We start from the raw sequence: 19,553 nt of genomic DNA, 5'->3' as shown, positions 1-19,553 counted from the left end.
GGCAGGGGGGAGGTTTTCCCTCCAGCTGTGCTCCCTGGCATCCTGGGTGCGAGGCCATGTGCCAGTGATCCCCGAGACCTCTGCACAGCTGTACCCCCCCAGCCCACCCTCCTGGGGGCATCTCCTCTGTAAGACAGTCACCCCACCCCCTGCTCCCCTCACTCACCAAGGGGTAGAAGAACAAGGAGAAGCCGGCGGCCACGAAGCACAGCGCTGGGCCCCTAAGGACGATGCCCAGGATATGCTGCCGGTAGAGGGCCCTGTGGGCGGAGCTCTCTATCTGGGGGTTCAGGAGGTGGGGGAAGTGGAACGCATACACAACGATCAGCGCCTGTGGGAGAGGGAGGCTGCAGGGCATAGGCAGAGGCCTCTGGCCAGTAATCCCCAACCACCCACATCCACGGACAGAAGCCGCATGGGTGTGAGGCTCAGCACGCAATGACCTAGGGGATGCACAGGGGACAGGAGCCTCTGCTCTGCTCCCAGGGCCACATGGGGGTCCCAGAGAGTCTCGCCCTTCCAGGCACCGCAGGGCTCTGACCCTCTGCAGCCAGCACAGGAAACCGAGGCTCTAGCAATCTCTGGATCTTCTGCCGCAGAATGGCAGAGGGCCTGGGCGGTCACCCTACAGCATACCCCACAAGCACGACCCTTGCTATGGCTGACACGCCACATCCACACATGTGGAAGACGTGTGTACGAGGATGACAAGCGTGTGGGGGGGGAGGCAGGCTGGGGGGTCCTACCTGCACGGCCCCGATGGTGATCACACACATACAGAACAAGAAGATGCCCAGAGGCACCTCAGGGAAGGTCACCATTAAGGAAAACTGCAGCCAAAAACAAGACAAGACACAACCAGGTTCGGCAGGTCCCCGCAACCCCACAAGTCCCCTGCTCCCGGCCAGGTGCACACACTGGGCTCAGACCCGGATGGTGTCCCTTGCGACCACAGCAATTCCACAGAACGTTTCCAGCCTTTCAAGTTGAAACGTCATCAAATTCATGAAGAATTCTCTGTGACACACAGCCCTGCACACCCAGACCACAGTTCTATCAGAACTGAGAGTCGGGACATGTGTGAAGGAGCTGCCAGGGAGGGGCCTAGGATGGCCCCCGGCAGAGGGATGCAGGCCAGGCAGGAGCCGGGAGTGTCGCTGAGCACGGACGGGATGCCCCTCGTCGGGCCCTTAAGAGGCCAAGCTGGCGTCTCTGCCGTTGCAGGCCCCTTCTGGGGAGGCTTTCCCCTCCTTTGACCAGCCTTGGAACCCGAGGTATGCCCACCCCCAAAGCAGCCAAGACTGCTGCCAGCTCCCTTGGGGCTTTTCTGGTCTTTGTAGCACGGCGCCTGGGCCCTAGACCACCCCGCCGGTCTGAGTGTTTCCGAGGCAGAAGCATCCTGGGTCTTGAGTCCTCTTGCCCAGGGAGGGCAGGCTGGCCCCAGGGAGGAAATGCAGGTACTCACGGTGAACGGTAGGAAGGTGATGGTCATCATGCAGGCCTAGAAAGGAAGAGGAAGGGCAGGAGGGGAAGGCAGGCAGGTGGCTCCAGGCCCTGCTGCCCAGGGCAACCTTTGGCAGTGCCCCACCTGCAGGCTGTCATAGTCTACCTCCTAGACCCCCAGGAAGCTCACACCCTCGCCACCCAACAAGGAGGGGAGGGGCCTCATCTTCTCAGGGGCGTCCCCAGGGAGGACGTGTGAGGAGCCCAGGAGTGGGTGCTGGTGGGTTCCAGGCTCCGTACCCCAGAGGCACCAGAAAGGTCAAGACCCTGCTTGCCTTCCTTGGAGGACAGGCCTACAAACATAATCGTTCCTCAAGAAACGAAAGGACTCACCAGGTTGAGCAAAGCAAGCGTGTCGTCTATTTTCCCAACAACCTGGAACAGTCTAAACCGTGTAAGAAAATGAGGAAGGCATGCTGTCAGTAAAGGGGCTCTAACAGCATCTACACAGGGCCCAGCATTTGCTGATTAAAGTATCAGTAAAAGATGTCATTTTGGGGGGAGGGGTAGAGAGAGAGGGAGACAAAGAATCTCAAGCAGGCTCCTTGCCCAGGGCGGAGCGGGACGCCGGGCACGATCTCAGGACCCTGAGACTGTGACCTGAGCCCAACTCAAGAGCTGGGTGCTTAACTGACTAAGCCCCCCAGGCGCCCCACATATGTCATCTTTAATCAAATTTAGAATACTACCTACTGTACAAACTTTGGAAGACACTGAAAACACAAACAGGAAACCCTAAGTCCCTAGAAACTGCACTGCTCCCATTCGCATGGACTCTTGTAACTTGGGGTGCGTCCTTTCCAAGAGAGCCGGGGTGGGTGTGTAGAAGCCACAGAGGGAGCTGTGGAGGGAGGGGGTGCCCTCGGGAGGTGCCTCAAGGGCTCTGGGACATCCCCTGGCAACCCTGGGAGACTTGGAAACCTGAGAAGTCAAACCCCCAGGAAACTTGTTCTTCAGGTCTTGTGTCCGAAGACCATTCTTAAAAAAGGAAGTCCTTCTGGGGTTGCCATACACTAAGCACGCTGAAACACCCTATCGAACAGAGAGGTGGCTGGATATGGAGGCAGGAAGGTGAGACAGAAAACTAAACACAGGGCCAGGGACTACGAGAGACTGAGGAACTCCCCCAGCCCCTCCATGGAGACCCCTCAGGACTCTGACCCCTCTGAGGACAGGACCTTCTCCTGGACAGGGCTCAGTGGGCCTCAGTACCCCCATCTCCACCCAGATCCAGCCAGGGGCCAAAAGGAGCTCGAGGGGGCCAGTACTCAGGGCTACAACCCCTTGGGACGGCAGCCCCACTGGCGACCCACGGAGCACAGCCGTGAGGGCCCCAGATGGATCTGTGCTGCTCTGGGTACTGCAGCCCCAAGTGTGGCCGTGGATGACTCAGCACACACGTGAGGGGCTGCATGGCCCTGTCCATGCCATTGGAGTGACAGGAGCTCAGCTACATCAGGTGCTGGCAGGGCCACCAGCACCACCAGGCAGAGGCTGTGGTCCTCCTCACTCTCCACGGACATGGGGAGGGCCACTGTCCCTGCCAGAAACAGTCCTCTTGCTGAAAACAAATTTGTAATGTACGCGGCCAAGACACCGTCAATGCGAGCGCCCATGTCCGAGGGGCACCCGGTCTCCCTGTGCGCCCGGCACCCCCACCTGTAAGTGTCGCCTCTGTGGTGGCAGAGAGCTAACCGAGGGCATCAGTGCACGTCCTGCCCCAATGCTCTTCTGAGAGCCTGCCTGCCCGCCGCCCTGCCTGGGGCTCCGGGCTCCCCTGTAGCTCTGGCGGATCCCCAGGAACCTCTCCTCCCGGAGAGAAAGCTCTGGCTTGGGAGTGGGCCTAAGTCCCTAGAAGCCGCTCTGCTCACAATGCAGCCTCCTACTCCTCGTCAGAGTCCCATGTGGCATGACCTGCCCTCACCCTGCCCCGTCTCGAGGCCTTGCATCCGTGCGCGTGGGAGCGGGTGACCCTGTGTCACGGGACGGCGGGAAGGCAGAGGCCTGCAGCCACGGGGCACACACACCGAGTGAGCCCCAACACGTGGACCTCAGCCTGGAAAAAGCCCCCAGCCTCGTTCTGTACCTTGTGTGTGCCGCCCAGGCCACAGTCACGATGAGAAACGTCATCAGATAAACAGCAATCCTGGTTGCCAGAAGTTTCTGTATACTTTTGTCAAACTGGAACAGAAGAGCATCACGGTCAGAAACTGCTTTGCTCCATGGCCGCCGGCAGCCCCATCCGGGGTTCTTGGCTCAGCCTGGAACCCAGCCCCTCCCTGAGGCTCCTCTTCAGGGCAGCCTCCCCAGCTCCCGGCCCCTTGCCCCAAACCACCGACGCCCCTAGTCCCATAGGTGCTTGTTAAAGGATCTCGTGTGCAGCTTCCCGCTGAAACGCTGGCTCCTGAGGCACAGACCCCCTCGTCCAGAGCACGGAGCCCATTGAGCTGCCAGGCACCTGAATCTGACGGAGCTCTGAAGCCTGGTGAGGTTGTGGCGGTGCCTCCCCTAGGAGGGAAGGCACTTGGATGGACAAAGCTTGGACTTTATCAGCAAAAACTCCAAGTGGAAAACTGATTGCTTTACCATTTTCACTGGTTCTTTACCCGCAACTGGTGGGTCTCACCAAACATGCCAGTACTGCACTGAGGACTCAGAATTTCTGAATTGCTAGATTTTCTGGGCCTTGACTAGTCTTTCCCTTCGAGTTGGGAGGAGCGCCTGCTGACTGACACCTTCCAGCACTATCCTCTCTGAAGGCATCCCTAGATCGCTGCACAGCTTTCTGGCTCAGAGCTTCTCCATGCACCCGCCAACGCACACAGAGATTTCACAACAAGTACTGCTCTCCAAACGAGTGGTCCCAGCTGCAGACAAGTGGGGCTCACTGCAAACACCTTCCCGTGTCACCTCCTGGCATCTCCGGTCACACATCCACACCCATCCTTTTTCTTTGTTAAAACATTTTATTTATTTTAGAGGTAGAGCACGTGTGAAATGGGGAAGGGCAGAAGAAGAGGGAGAATCTGTAGCCAGCTCCCCACTGGGTGCAGAGCCCGACGTGGGGCTCGAGCTGACCATCCGGGAGATCAGGACCTGAGCCGAAATCAAGAGTCAGACGTCCAACCAACTGAGCCCCCCAGCTGCCCCTCACCCATACCCCACTCTGACCTGGCTCAGGCCCAAGCCCTCCCCAGAGAAGATTCTGGCGCAGACACAGCCAGGCAAGCACCAGGGCCCCAGTGGGTACCAGGCCTCCTCTGAGGAGGGCGGCTAAGGAGCAGAGTGGCACCAGGCCTGCCACACTCCCGTGGCCACTCCTGGGCTACACAGGCATTGTTACCGAATTCTCTTCAAAACCCCACCAGAGGTACAGCCCTTTTGGCAGAGATGCAGAAGGCAAAGTCTGAGTAGCTCCCGTGATTCCCAGTGTGTCCACGCTGAGCATGCTTGCTGGGGCTGAAGCCCGGACGGCAGCTGTGCCGGTGGGCCTGGCAGACCCAGCCCCTCGCACCCGCACTCCTCTGGGCCCAAACTAAACCCCTGTTCAGAGGGGCTGGGCGAGGCACGCTCACACAGGCATGCCCGGGGACTTTCAAGAGTCTTCCGAAGTCATGTCCAGCTTTTGAGGTGCCTAGTGTCACGACTTAACTTAGAAAACAGAAATATTCTGTCAATACAAATGGAAACTCTGCTTTAGAAAACAGTTTCCCACTCACTTCCATGACAAAACCCACATGTCCCTGTGCACCGAGGAGGCCCCTGCCCTGTGGCTGCAAGCTGCCCTCAGCCCCTCAACGTCCACCATGACGGACACTCCGCGGGCACCGGGAACCAGCTTGCAGACCCACAGCCAGATGGGCTTCTGCACTGTCTGTCCTCAGCCCACCCTGAAGGCTCACTTTGAGGGCACTGCCCCTGTCTGCAGGCCAGGACTGTGGCCAACGAGGGTGGCCGAGGGAGCAGAAGATGACCTTGCCCCAGTGCTCCCAGCTAGGCACAGCCCGGGGGGGCCTAAAATTTGGCTCGTGGATGGAGTGAGTCTCTGGCACCCTCACCCGGGATACTGAAGACTGTGGTCCCCCAAGTACCTGTTCTGGGGAGATCTCCGTGTGGGTCACAGGCAGGATCTATGAGAGCAAAGACACAAAAAGAACGAGGGACATTTCTTGGGCTGTGCACAGACCATTCCTTGGATGTCAGGGTGTCAGGGACTCGGGCCAGTGCTGGACTGCTCCCCCCACCCATCCAGCTGCTTGGGTGGCCAGGGGACCCCAGGACACTGCTGAGACAGGGCAGGGTCTATACTGGGCCAAGGTCTACCAGAAGGCCTCTGGAGAGGGGGTGGCCGGGGTCCCATTGTGAGAGGGGGGTCTGGGAGGCCCACGGACCATCACAGTGGCGATGATGGACAGGAGAGCATCACTGAAGCTGAGCATGCGGTGTGAGTGCTGGATCCCGTCAGTAGCATCCTCGTCCCTTGCGCCTGTGGGGGCGTCTCCCTGTATCCCGAGGGCCGGTTCTGGGGTCTGGGGCCCAGACATGGTGGGGCCTGGGAAGAAGCACAGATCTGAGGAGGCCTGAGTGCTAATGATGCCCACCCCTGCTGGCTTCAGCTGCGACACAGGGCGGGTTGGTGCCTGAGAGCAGGACGCCCTTCCCGACCAGGCCTTAGTGGTGGCTGGGAGGACCTACTGTGCCACTGGTCCTCTCTCAGGAGGCCCCTGTACTTCCAGCCTCAGGAAGAGCACTGTCACCTGGGAGTCACGCTCAGTGCCTGCCTCTTTTCTAGAAATGGGAGAAATGAGAGAAAGCACATAGACACAAGGTAGGCACTCCACACTGTGTCACCAGCCTGAAATCCCTGACCCCAACACCAGACCCTGCGCTGTTAGACACTTTCATCCTAACCGTGGGATGTTCTTGCATCCAAGTACCAACCGGGCTTGACCCTGCTTGGCTTCCAAAATCAGCTGAGACTGGGCGCGTTCAGGGCAGTATGGCCGTGGACTAAATGTGGGATGTTCTATAGGTCCAAGTCACAGAGGCTCGGACTAAAACAGCCGCAAGGACAAGACACAACGAAAATGAGCCCCACCCCCAGAAACAGATAAAGGAAGCTTATGGGCAATTTGTGGGCAGGAAAAACAAACATGTAAGATACTCAGCTTCGTCAGCAACTAGGGAAATGCAAGTGAAAACAATGAGGTACCACTAAGGTCTGCAAAAGTCCGTCAAGTGAAAACAATGAGGTACCACTAAGGTCTGCAAAAGTCCGTCATGAGTGATGAGGTCATGGGGACACAGGCTTGGGCAGGATGTAAAGGGTGCCACATGCGTACGGAGACAATAATCATTAATGAAGCATGGCGTGCACACCCTACAAGGGGGGGCCTCCATTTCTAGGTGTAGCCTCAGGCGTGCGGACACGGAAATAGAGACCCATGGGATGTGCACTGGTGTAGTTTATTTTAACACATGTCAAAAACGCTCTATTATTAAACACTAAATGAATTGTTAGAAAGTGCTAACAACTGAATGTTTGTGTCCCCCAAACACCTCCACGGAAGGCCTAACCCCAGTGGGATGGCATGAGGAGAGGGACCACAGGCGGGGGTGAGGAGAGGGCAGAGAGGAGAGAGGAGAGGCCTCTGAGTGAGGCCATCACGAGAAGGTCTGCGGGCTGCCACTGCGTGCTCAGACTTCAGCCTTGAGAACTGGGAGACCTAGCAGCCTGTCGCCGAAGGCCGGGCCCGTGGGGTCTTGTGAGGGTGGCCCCGCTACTGAGACAGGAAGTGAAGATAAAAGAAACAGATGTGGGCATGTATAAAACTCAGAAACACAATGTTAAGAGAAATAAATCATGTTGCAAAGAAAATACACATACAATTATACCACTTACATAAATGTTTAAAACACAGTGACCATCTGTCCTCCCGTGATTATACAAACGTGCACAGTAAGGATATGGGACCAAGCAAGGCCGGCACTCACCAACTTCATGATGGCCACATGATGACCTCGGCAGGGTGAGGTGGGAGCTGCGGTGGGAAGGGGACTTTAGCCTTCAGATGTATCCAGAACTTCTCACTTTGTTCACTTTTTTTTTAAAGATTTTATTTATTTGACAGAGATCATAAGTAGGCAGAGAGGCAGGCAGAGAGAGGGGGAAGCCAACTCCCTGCTGAGCAGAGAGCCCAATGTGGGACTCGATCCCAGGACCCCAAGATCATGACCTGAGCTGAAGGCAGAGGCTTAACCCACCGAGCCACCCAGGCCGCCCCTCACTTTGTTCACTTTTTAAAGCTTACATAATGATCACTCCTCCTGGTGTACAGGTCTATAAATGTCTGACACGTGCACACAGGTGTGTAACCATGACCACAGTCACAACGTGGTTCAGAAGTCCCTGAGCACACCGTCTGTGGTCAAGCCTTCCACCAACCCAAATCCTGGCCACCATTCATGTTTTCTGTTACCACCAGTTTGCCCTTTCCAGACTGTCCCATAAATGGGTTCATAACCCATGGACCCTTCTGAGTCTGGCTTCTTTCAGTCAGCATGACACGCCCAAGAGTCACCTGTGTTTTGGGAGTAGCAATAATAAATTCTTTACTGCCATGTACTTAATTCTACTGTATGGATGGACCCCTTTGTTCATCCACTCACTACCTGGAAAACGTGGGTTGTTTCTAGTTCTTGGTGGTTTTAAAGAAAGCCACTATACATATCTGCTCACAAGTATTTGTGGAAACATGTTTTTATTCTTGGGTAAATACCTCAGAATGCGTCTTCTGGGCAAATGCATGTTTCACTTTGTGAGAAACTGCCAAACCACTCACCCCAGGAGCTGTGCCGTTGTGTTCCTGCTGGCAGCATCTGGAAACTACAGCTCCTCCTCATCCTCCCCAGCACTTGGTTTGGTAGGATTTTTAGTTACCTTTTAATTGTAGCTATGCTAATAGATGTGGAGTGTAACTTGTGTAGCATTTCCCTACTGACTAATTGGGTATTTTCATGTGCCTTTTGTCTGTGTACCTTTTGTAGCAAAGTGTCTGTTAGAATCTTTTGGTTTATTTTGGGGGGAGTTCTTTGTGTCATTATTGAGTTTTGAGATTTCTTTATATATTCTGGTTAGAAGTCCTTTGTTAAGTATGTAATTTGCACATATTTGCTTGCAGTCTGTGGCTTGTCTTTCATTCTCTTAACAGTGTAGGAGCACAGAAGGGTTAAATTTTGATGCAGTTCAACTCAACTTTTCTCTTTTTTTTTTTTTTAAGATTTTATTTATTTGTCAGAGAGAGAGAGAGCGCGCACACAAGCAGGGGGAGCAGCAAGCAGAGGGAAAGGGAGAAGCAGACTCCCCACTGAGCAGGGAGCCTGATGCAGGACTCCATCCCAGGACCCCAAGATCGTGACCTGAGCCAAAGGCAGATGCTTCACCGACTGAGCCACCCTGGAGTCCCTCAACTTTTCTTTCATGGACCATTCTTTCGGTATCATATCTAACAAGGCTTTGCTTAACTCAAGATGACAAAGATTTCCTGTTTTCTTCTAGAAGTTTTAAAGTTTTAGGTTTTACTTTCAGTGGATGATAGATTTTTATCTATTTGGTAATTTTTATAAATTACTTATTATTATTATGTAATTTTTATATAACATGCAAGGTGTATTTGAGCTTTCCTTTTTTGCAGATGGACGTTTGATTATTCCAATACCACCTGCTGAAAGACTATCCTTTCTCCACTCAACTGCCTTTACACTTGGGTCAAAACTTGCCGTATCTGTGCAGGTCTATCTTGGGAGCATCTATTCTGCCCAGTAGGTTATTATGTACCTATCTCTTTGCCGGTATCAGTCTTGACTACAGCTTCATAGTAAGTCTTGATATCTGACAGAGCAAGTCCTCCAACTTTGTTCTTTTTCAAAATTGTTCTGAGTATTCTAGTTCTTTTGCCTTTCCCTCACATGCTTCTGCTTACAGGGGCCTCTTTCCTCAGTTCTTCTAGACAGAAAGAGGGGGGTTTCTCTTAAGGGTTTTTGCTGTCTGTGCAACTCTCAGAGCACAGCCCCACAGTGGATACCTGGCCTATGGTCAAAGCCGTGGGAAAAAGAGATTTTAAAAAATGGAAAACACACACTTACGTGGGTTACTGCTCCAAGTTTTGACTATCCTTCCCAATCTATCGGCTTTGCATTGTTTTCAGTATTTTATCACGAGCTTTTACCTGTCATCAGCAAGAGAGAAAGGTGGCTTACGCCATGACGGCCAGCACTGAACTCTAACACTTTATTTCTCAAAAGGGAAAGACTAGGGGAAGGGGGATAAGCAAGGAGGGTGAAAAAAATCATGCCAAAAAATAAGACAAAAAGTTACATGTGTTTTTTATGCACTAATTTTGGGAAACTATCTATTATTTTTTTAAGATTTTTTTTGTTTAAACTTTCTCAAATATTATTTTTAAATAATCAGAACATGTTACATATAGACATAAAAATCCTCAATAAAATGTTAACAAATGGAATCCAGCAATGTATAAAAAGGACTGTATACCATGACCAAGTGGGATTTATTCCAAGAATACAAGGTTGGTTTAAAATAAAAAATTAGTGACTCTAATATACCACACCAAAGGAACAAAAAACCAAAACTACACAATCATCTCAACAGATGGAGAAAAAGCATCTAACAAAATCCAATACTTCTTCATGATAAAAACATTCAACAAATTAGGAATGGAAGTCAGCTCTGTCAATCTGATAGATGGTATTCACAAAAATCTCACAGCTAACATCACACTCAGTCGTGAAAGACAGACCACCTCCCCACCCCCGCCCCAGATCAGCAACACCATTCAACACCATACTGTTAAGGTTATACCCAAAGCACTCAGGCAAGAAAATAAAATATAAGGCATATATACTGGAAAGGAAGTGAAACTATCTCTATTTGCAGGGGGTGTGATTTTACACAAAGACAATCCTAAGGAATCCACACAAGAAAACTATTACATCTAATAAATGAGTTCACTAAGGCTGCAGGAAACAAGATCAATATAGAAAAATCAACTGCATTTGTATGCACTAGCAAACACTAATCTGAGAAAAACTTCTGAAAACAATCACATTTATAAGAATATTAAAAATATTAACAAATTAACAAAGGAAGTGCAAAACATTATTGAAAGAGATTGAAAAAGACTGACGTAAATGGAAAGACATCCATGGACTGGAGGACTTAATATCATTACAATGGCAATACTTCCCAAACTGACGGACAGATTGAATGCAATCTCTACCAAAATTCCAACTGTCTTCTATGCAGAATAAGCTGACCCTAAAATTCATATGGAATTTAAGGAACCTTTGACTATTTACAGAATACACAAAACAATCTTGAAAGGAAGAGTAAAGCTGGACAACTTCCACTTCTTCATTTCAAAACTTACTATAAAGCTATGGTGATCAAAAGTGCAGTGCCAGGGACACCTGGGTGGCTCAGTTGGTTAAGCGGCTGCCTTTGGCTCAGGTCATGATCCCAGCATCGTGGGATCGAGTCCCACATCGGGCTCATTGCTCAGCAGGGAGCCTCCTTCTACCTCGGCAGGGAGCCTGCTTCTACCTCTGCCTCTGTCTTCCTGTGCTCGCTCTCTTGCTCTCGCTCTCTCTCTCTGACAAATAAATAAATAAAATCTTTAAAAAAAAAAAAAAAAAGTGCAGTGCCAGCACAGGCCACATGGATCAACAGAGGAGAACTGAGAATTCAGAAACACACCACTATATTCATGGTCAACTAGTTTTTGGTAAGACTGCCAAACCACTCAATGGGGAAAAAACAGTCTTTTCCACAAATAGTGATGAGACAACTGGATATTCACATGTAAAAGAATGAATGTGGGGGCGCCTGGGTGGCTCAATGGGTTAAGCCTCAGCCTTCGGCCCAGGTCTTGATCTCAGGTTCCTGGGATCGAGCCCCGCATCAGGCTTTCTGCTCAGCAGGGAGCCTGCTTCCCCCTCTCTCCCTGCCTGCCTCTCTGCCTACTTGTGATCTCTGTCTGTCAAATAAATAAATAAATAAAATCTTAAAAAAAAAACAATAAAAAATATTAAGTGTTGGGGAGGATGTGGAGAAATTGGAACCCTTACACCCTTTGAGTAAGAATGTAAAATGGTGCAGCTGCTATGGAAAACAGTATGGTTCCTCCAAAAAATAACACAGAATTACCATAGACTCCAGGAATTCCACTTCTAAGTATATATTCAAAAGAATTAAAAGCAGAGACTTTGAGATATATTTGTATACCAGTGTTCACAGCAATATTATTTGCAATACCAAAAGGTAGAAGCAACCCAAGTGTCTATGGATGAACACCTAAGCAAAATGTGGTATACACATACATACACATAACATAGGATTGTTCAGCCCTAAAAATGACAGAAATTCTCACATGTGTTACAATATGGAGCCTTGAGGACATTATACTAGCTAAGCAAAATAAGTCAGTCACAAAAGGATAAATACTGTATGATCCCACTTATGCAAGGTCTCTAGAATAATCAGATTCATAGAGACAAAGCAGAACAGTGATTGCCAGGGGCTGGAGGAAGAGAGTTTAATAGGAACAATTTCCGTCTTGCAATGAGGAGCTCTGTGACTGGGTAGTGGTGACAGCTGCACAACTCCGTGACTGTACTTCACGTCACTGAACTGCACACTAAAAAATGGCTAAGGTGGTGAATTTTCTTATGTGTATTTTACCAGGGTTAAAAAAACAAAAACGTATCCAGCATATAGGTTCAAAACAAGTTAGTTACATGTTGCTGTCATCATATGTAAGTTTTTAAGACCCATGGTAATAAAAAATATATATAAGTCTGAGTAATGAAATGAAGAATACAAGACAAAGTAGAGAAGCATGGAGCCGAGGGATGGTTTTTTGTTGTTGTTGTTTAAAGAGACTAAAGAATTTTAAAATCCTGATGGGAATAAGAAGCTAAAATTTCATGTAACAGGGGGGGTAACTGAAAGCTTATGACCCTGGTAGGGCATTATACACTGTGCTAGGCATCAGAGGCATAATCAGAGGCAAATGTGATGGGATAATCACCCAGTAATACCAGGGACACGACACACATTAGGGTGCTGTCGGAGAACTGAGTCCGGGGAAGCTCTAAGTTTGGGCTATCCCAGAGCTGAGTCTGGAAATATTTATGACAAGATGACAACAAGAGTAAGTGACATTTGTCAAGCAATTACTATGTGCTAAGCCTTGTTCCAAGTACTTCATTTGTAACATCTCTTTTAACCCTCAAACAATGCTGTGAGAATTACTGAGAGACAAAAAGGAAGTGGCTGTGTGTGTGCATGTAACAGGGACAGGCTGGCGTGCAGCAAAGTGTAAGTTTGGTGAGGCTGGAGCACGAGGGTCAAACTAGGAGATGCACCTCAAGTGAGCAAGGACTAAATTACAGAGTCTGTGTGCCTGACTGTTCAGGAGTTTGTAAATTGTTGGGAAGATTATGCAGAGATGATGTATTTTTGTTTATATATCCTCTATGTATGTGTGTTCCGTGTATATACACATACACACACGTACATAACTAAACATATATTTTGGACACAAGTCCATTAAGTGATATGTATATATCTTCTCTACTCTAGGCTGTCTTTTCATTCTCCTCACAGAATATATACACATACATATTTGCATGTATTTTTATATATATGTATTTTAAATTTATAGGCTATTTTGGGGCACCAGGGTGGCTCAGAGGGTTAAGCCTCTGCCTTCGGCTCAGGTTATGATCTCAGGGTCCTGGGATTGGGCCCTGCATCAGGCTGAGCGGGGAGCCTGTTTCCCCCTCTCTCTCTGCCTGCCTCTCTGCCTACTTGTGATCTCTGTCAAATAAATTAAGTCTTTAAAAAAATTATAGGCTATTTTAAAATAAATTTATGTATTTTTAAAAATATATTTATTTATTTGACCAAGAGATAGAGAGCACAAGTAGGCAGAGTGGCAGAGAGAGGGGGGGGGGGAGAAGCAGGCTCTCCACTGAGCAGGGAGCCTGATGCAGGACTCGGTCCCAGGACCCTGGGATCATGACCTGAGCTGAAGGCAGCCGTTTAACCGACTGAGCCACCCAGGTGTCCCAATTTATGTATTTTTAGTAGGCCCCCATACCCAATGTGGGGCTTGAACTCACAACCTGGAGATCAAGAGTCTTAGACTCTACTGACTGAGGCACCCAGGCACCCCTCAAGGGCTATTTTTTAAAGCAGTTTTAGGAGGGAAACTGAGCAACAGTAGAGTTTCCATATATCTTTTCAGCACCCCCCTCCAATTTCCCGTTAACATCTCACATTAGTGGTACAACTGATGAGCCATACCGATAACATCATTAAGTCCATAGTTTACATTAGAGTTCTATAGGTTCTGACAAATACATGACTTGTATCCACCATTACACTATCATCCAGAAATTTAACTCCCCTAAAAATCCTGTGTTCCCCCTATTTACCCCACCTTCCCCCAGAAACCCCTGGCAACCATTCATCTTTTTACCATCCCCAGAGTTTGTCCTTTTCCAGAATGTCATGTGATTGGAATCATACAGTATGTGGCCTTTTCAGACTAACTTCTTTCACTAAGTAATATGCATTCAAGGTTATCCATGTCTTTTCATGGCTTGGCAGCTCATTTCTTTTTACTGCTAAGTAATAATCCATTTTATAGATGTACCAGTTTATCCATTCACTTGTTGAGTATCTTCTACAATGTACTCTGAAGTTTTTAATTTTGATTAAATCCAGGTTGTTTCTTTTATTGGTTGTGCTTTAGTGTCATACCAAAATATGTCACTTTTTTTTTCTAAGTTTTATGGTTTCAGGTTTCACATTTAGATTTATAATTTTTTGGTATATAATACAAGGTATGAATCAACATTTTTAAACATAAGGATATCCAATTTTTCCAGCATAATTTTTTTGGAAAGACTACCTATCTTTTCTTCAATTACTTTTATTCCTTTGTCAAAAATCAACTGACCTTGTATGTACTCGTGAGCCAATTTCTGACTATTCTGCTGCAGATTTACTTATGTACCTTTAATCAGTACCATACTACTTTGATTACTGTGGTTTTATAATTAGCACTGTGGTTAATTAGGCAATGTAAGTCATATAACCTGCCCTTGTTCAAACTCATTTGGAGGATTCTACCTCCTCTGCAGTTCCAAATTAATTTTAGAATCAGTGTGTCCATTTCTACAAAAAGTCTGCTTGGATTTTGCCAGGAACTGCACTGGATCTATAGATCAATTTGAGAAGAATCAGTCTGACCGAATCTCCCAACTTATGAATACGGTGTATTCTCTCCATTTATTAATGTCTTTAATTTCTCCCAGACACATTTTTTAGTTTTCAGTGTATAAATCTTGCATATCTTTTTTCAGATTTATCCCAAGCATTTAATATTTTTGATGCTGTTGTAAATGGCATCTCCCCTTCATTTCAGCTTCTACTATCTCGCTGATGATCGAGAAATAATGGGACTTATTTTTTGCATATGGATCTTGTACTCTTCAATCTTGCTAAATTCACTTACTAGTACTAGTAGCTCTTTCTGCAGATCCCATTTGTGTGTGTGTGATTTTTTGTTTTGTTTTTTACATAGAGCAGTGAGTGTCAACTGACATGTGTTAATAGTATCCTGGGGATAGAGGTACAGGTGCTGCTTAACGTCCAACAACACACTAGATGACAATGCCACCCCTTTAGTTCAACAAGGAATTATCTGGCCCCAAATATCAACGGTACCAAGACTGGGAAAGTAATATAAAGAATGATGTCATCTTCATAAACAATTTTACTTGTTATTTTCAATCTGGAAGCTTTTTTTTTCTTGCCTCATTACACTGGCTAGAATTTCTTCTACAATGATGAGCAGAAGAGGTAAGACCTGACAACTCTGGCTTGTTACTGATCCAGTTTTTTATTATTCTGTATGTCCGCTATAGGCTTTTCATAAATGCCCTTATTATTTTATTTTTTAAAAATTTTATTTTTTACCTGAGAGAGAGAAAGAGAGAATGAGAGAGTGTGTGTGAGAGGGGAGAGGTCAGAGGGAGAAGGAGACTCTCCACTGAGCAGGGAGCCCAATGTGGAACTCAATTCCGAGACTCCAGGATCACGACCTGAGCCGAAGGCAGTTGCCCAACCAGCTGAGCCCCCAGGCGCCCCAAATTATTTTATTTACTTTTAGAGGGAGAGAGAGAGAGAGAATGCACATGCACATGGCGGGGAGGGGCACAGGGAGAGGGAGAGAATCTCAAGCAGGCTCCATGCTCAGTGCAGAGCCAGATATGGCCTGACCTCATGACCCTGAGATCATGACCTGAACTGAAATCAAAAGTTGGATAACTGAGCCCCCAGGAGCGCCATAAATGCTCTTAATATGATGGCGAAGTTTCATTTTATTCCCAGTTTGCTGGCAGTTATTTTTCTTTTTTTAATTAGGAATGGATGTTGGGTCTCATCATGTTTTTTCTGTCTAATAAGATGATCCATTTGGTTTTCTTTTTCACTCTGTTAATAGTGTAAGTTACAATGATCAATCTTCAAATGCAAAGCCAACTTTGGATTCCTGGGATAAACCTCACTTTGTCATGTTGTACTATCCTTTCTGCAGTGTTGGATTTAACTTGCTAAAACATGTTTTTAAATTTTTTTTTGTATTTATGTCCACAAGAGATATTAATCTTTTTCTCTTCTTGTAATGTCTTTGTCAAATTTCAGTGTCAGAATTGCGTTGTCCTTATAGAATGGGCTGGGTTGGTTAATACCTCCTTCCTTCGATTTTCAGTTTATGCAGAATTAAAATATTTCTAGTTTTTAACTATAAATTCAATGCTTTAATAGATATGAAGCTATTCAAGTTATCTATTGTTTTTTCCTTGAGTGACAGAGCCATGGTAGTGTCTTCCAAGGAATCTGTTCCTTTAGTCTAAACTGCTGAATTTGTTAGCATAAAATGTTCATGTTCTCTGATTATCCTTTTAGCACTGACATCCTCACTCTTATTCATGATATTGTTAATTTGTCTTTTTTTTTTTTGTTTTCTGGTTCAATATGGCCAGGGATTTCTGTATTTTACTGGTCTTCTCAAAGAATCAGCTTTTGTTGTCACAGATTTTGTTTTTGTTTTCTATTTCATTGGTTTCCACTCTGACACTTATTATTTCCCTTTTTGTACTCACTTTGGGTTTCATCTGCTCCTGTTTTTCTTGTTTCTTAAGATGAATGGCTGAAATTATTTTTTTTTAAAGATTTTATTTATTTATTTGACAGAGATCACAAGTAGGCAGAGAGGCAGGCAGAGAGAGAGAGAGGAGGAAGCAGGCTCCCCGCTGAGCAGAAAGCCTGATGCGGGGCTCGATCCCAGGACCCTGGGATCATGACCTGAGCTGAAGGCAGAGGCTTTAACCCACTGAGCCACCCAGGAGCCCCGAATGGCTGAAATTATTGGTTTGAAACTATCTTCTGGTATTGTCTTGGCTACATTCCACAAATTTTAAAATGTTGCATGTTTATTTTCATTCACTTCAAAATTTAATTTTCCTTCTGATTTCTCCTTTGGCCCATTGGTAATTTACAAGTGAGTCATTCAGTTTCCAAATATTTAAATTTTCCAGATACCTATCACTGATTTTTAACTTAATTGCATTGTGGTCAGAGAACATATTTGTTTCATAGCCCAGAATATGATCCATCTTGGTAAATATTCTTTACATACTTGAAAACGTGTGTTTTGCTGGTATTGGGTAAAGTGTTCCATAAATGTCCATTAGGTCAAGCTGTTGATGGTATCATTCAACTAGATCCTTGGTGAATTTCTCAGTGCTTGTTCTACCATATATCGTGAGACGGGTATTGAAATCTCCAACTACAATCTACAACACCCATTTATAATTGGGTTTTGATTTTTTAAAAAATCTGGTTTTGCTTCATGTATTTTAAAGCTTTATTATTAGATGCAAAACTAGAATTGTTACAACTTTTTGATGAATGTACTGTTTCATCCTTAGGAAATGACCCTCTTAATTTCTGGCAGTATTCTTTGCTGTGGAATCTACAGAGGAAGAGGCTTTCGGATGAAGACCATAAATTCAGTTTTAAACATGTATACAAATGAGATGTCTAACAGAGGTCTAAGAGTTTGGAAGAAAAGTGTGGTGTGGAGATTGAGTTAACATGGTTTCTGCGGTGCCAGGATATAAATATTTATGAAATAAAAACGTCTGAGTAAACTCTGGTCTCCAAAGTAATTACACTATTTAAAACTCTTTCTACCGGATCTTAGTCATAGGAGGATAACTCATGGCCTCCAAATTCAAAGGAACCCACAAACTCTACCATGCTTTCTAGTGAGTTATGCATTAAGTTTTCTACATCAGCTATTTTGTATCTTTTCCACACTGCTTAAACCTTAGCTTTCTTACCCCCCTTCTTGTTTTCAGTAGATGTTTTGTTTCACTCATTCATAGTGAAAATAGAAGGTATTAGAGAATTCCTTCCCTTTCATTCCAATAAACACACAAGGTTACCTGCAACTGCAACCTATCTTCCCTCCCTGCCTTTGGTATGAAAAGTGCTTGCCTTGCGCCCAAAGTGAATGTTACTCTCACTATGCTCTGGATGTCATTCCCCTCCTATCTTCCGGGGACTTTTAGTCACTGTTCCTCTTTCTGGTGCAACCACAAACTTTCTCTCTGCACGGACTCCCTCCCATCAGCTTCAAGCTGCTCAAAAACCTCCTATCTTGAAGCACCTCAACCCCACACCACCCTTCTAGCTCCCACACTTCCTTCTCCACAGCCAAACCTCTTGAGTCACCTCCAACTCTTCATTTCTTTATGCTTCTTCTCCCCTAACCACTCCAATGAGACTAGTCTTCAACAATCACAAGACAATCTCGTTGCTAAACCCAAGGTACATCTTTTCTTACTTCCTCTACTTCACTCTTACAGAGCTTCTTGCCTCTGGGAGCGGGGAGCATCTGTCCCTGGCTACGGCCACGATGCTCCCTTGGTGTTCTCCCTGTGTCCCTGGCCGCTCCCTCTCAACACGCTTGTCTAACACCAGTTAAAATGTTCTAACAGCCTTCTGTCTGTTTTTGTCTTTTCTCTTCAGCTTGAGACAGTCAGCTGCCGTGCACATGCTGAGGACACCAAGCCCGGTCTGTAGCTTGGCCTCTTTCCTGAGCCCCTATCCTCACCGACCCCAGACAAGGGCAATGCTTGGAGACGCCCGACCCGGGGAGCATCCAGCGGCCGCGCTTGCTGGCGCCGGCCAAGTCAGGACACTGCTAAGCACGCTTTCTTGCCCCCGAAAAAGGCAGCGGGGTGGGGGCAGGGGCATCATGCCTTCTTAACTCCGAGGTACCCGTGAAAGGCCGTCCTAAACTAGCACGGTGCGAACGAGGCTACTGTTACCCTAAGGACAATAACACATTTGTCCAAAAGCTCTTTAATAACGTGAAATTCCAGGCGAACTAAGGCTCTGGTTGGGGCTTTCAGACCCGGTTTCAGTCTGAGGACGAATCCGGGGGATGCCGGCGCGAACCAGGCTGACCCCGTCGCTGCGCAGAAGGGGACCCGCGTCTCGCTGAGGCGCACCTGCCGGGCAGCTGGGACGCCCGCCATTCTGGGGCCGATGCTGCCAGTCTGACTTTTCTACACAAGGTGGAAACCTGGGGTTCCTTTAACTTAACTTAAGCTTTTCAGGCATTTGGTAGGAACCAAGTCGCCAAGAGCACAAGCCCTTCCCGCGGCGCGCCCGGCGCTACCGACCTTACTCAACAAGTCGCGGGGATGTCCCCGGCTGGGCGGCCGCACGGCACGCTCCTCCAGAGCGGCTCCCCGCGCCGCTCCCGCAGGCCCGAGCACCCTGACAAGTGGCCTCCGCAGACACGGCCACGCGGGGAGCGGCTAGACGCTGGGCCCAGAGCCCCACCGCTTGCCCAGACGTCTGCGCTCGGACCCGCGGGGCGACA

General features: G+C 47.6%; 1 protein-coding gene across 6 annotated transcripts in view; it reads right to left on the bottom strand.

The window, feature by feature from the left end:
• The window catches only part of TMEM175 (transmembrane protein 175), a 25,800-nt gene extending 6,247 nt beyond the window's left edge, over positions 1-19,553 (bottom strand). The window contains exons 1-11 of one of the 6 annotated variants that reach the window (XM_080795140.1): positions 19,351-19,553; positions 9,649-9,731; positions 7,498-7,544; positions 6,199-6,291; positions 5,895-6,055; positions 5,595-5,633; positions 3,590-3,684; positions 1,837-1,888; positions 1,466-1,501; positions 747-830; positions 167-331 (exon numbers count right to left, since the gene is read on the bottom strand). In XM_080795140.1, coding sequence (XP_080651266.1) covers positions 167-331; positions 747-830; positions 1,466-1,501; positions 1,837-1,888; positions 3,590-3,684; positions 5,595-5,633; positions 5,895-6,047 — 624 coding nt within the window. In that variant the 5' untranslated portion in view covers positions 6,048-6,055; positions 6,199-6,291; positions 7,498-7,544; positions 9,649-9,731; positions 19,351-19,553. The remainder of the gene's footprint in view (positions 1-166; positions 332-746; positions 831-1,465; positions 1,502-1,836; positions 1,889-3,589; positions 3,685-5,594; positions 5,634-5,894; positions 6,056-6,198; positions 6,292-7,497; positions 7,545-9,648; positions 9,732-19,350) is intronic. The other 5 variants (XM_080795144.1, XM_080795142.1, XM_080795141.1 and 2 more) reach the window with 5 other exon arrangements.

Source organism: Martes martes (genome assembly GCF_963455335.1).
Source record: "Martes martes genome assembly, chromosome: 2".
Taxonomy (NCBI): Eukaryota; Metazoa; Chordata; class Mammalia; order Carnivora; family Mustelidae; genus Martes; species Martes martes.
The sequence above is the reverse complement of the archived record's forward strand: the minus strand, read 5'-3'. Positions and strand labels throughout refer to the sequence as shown.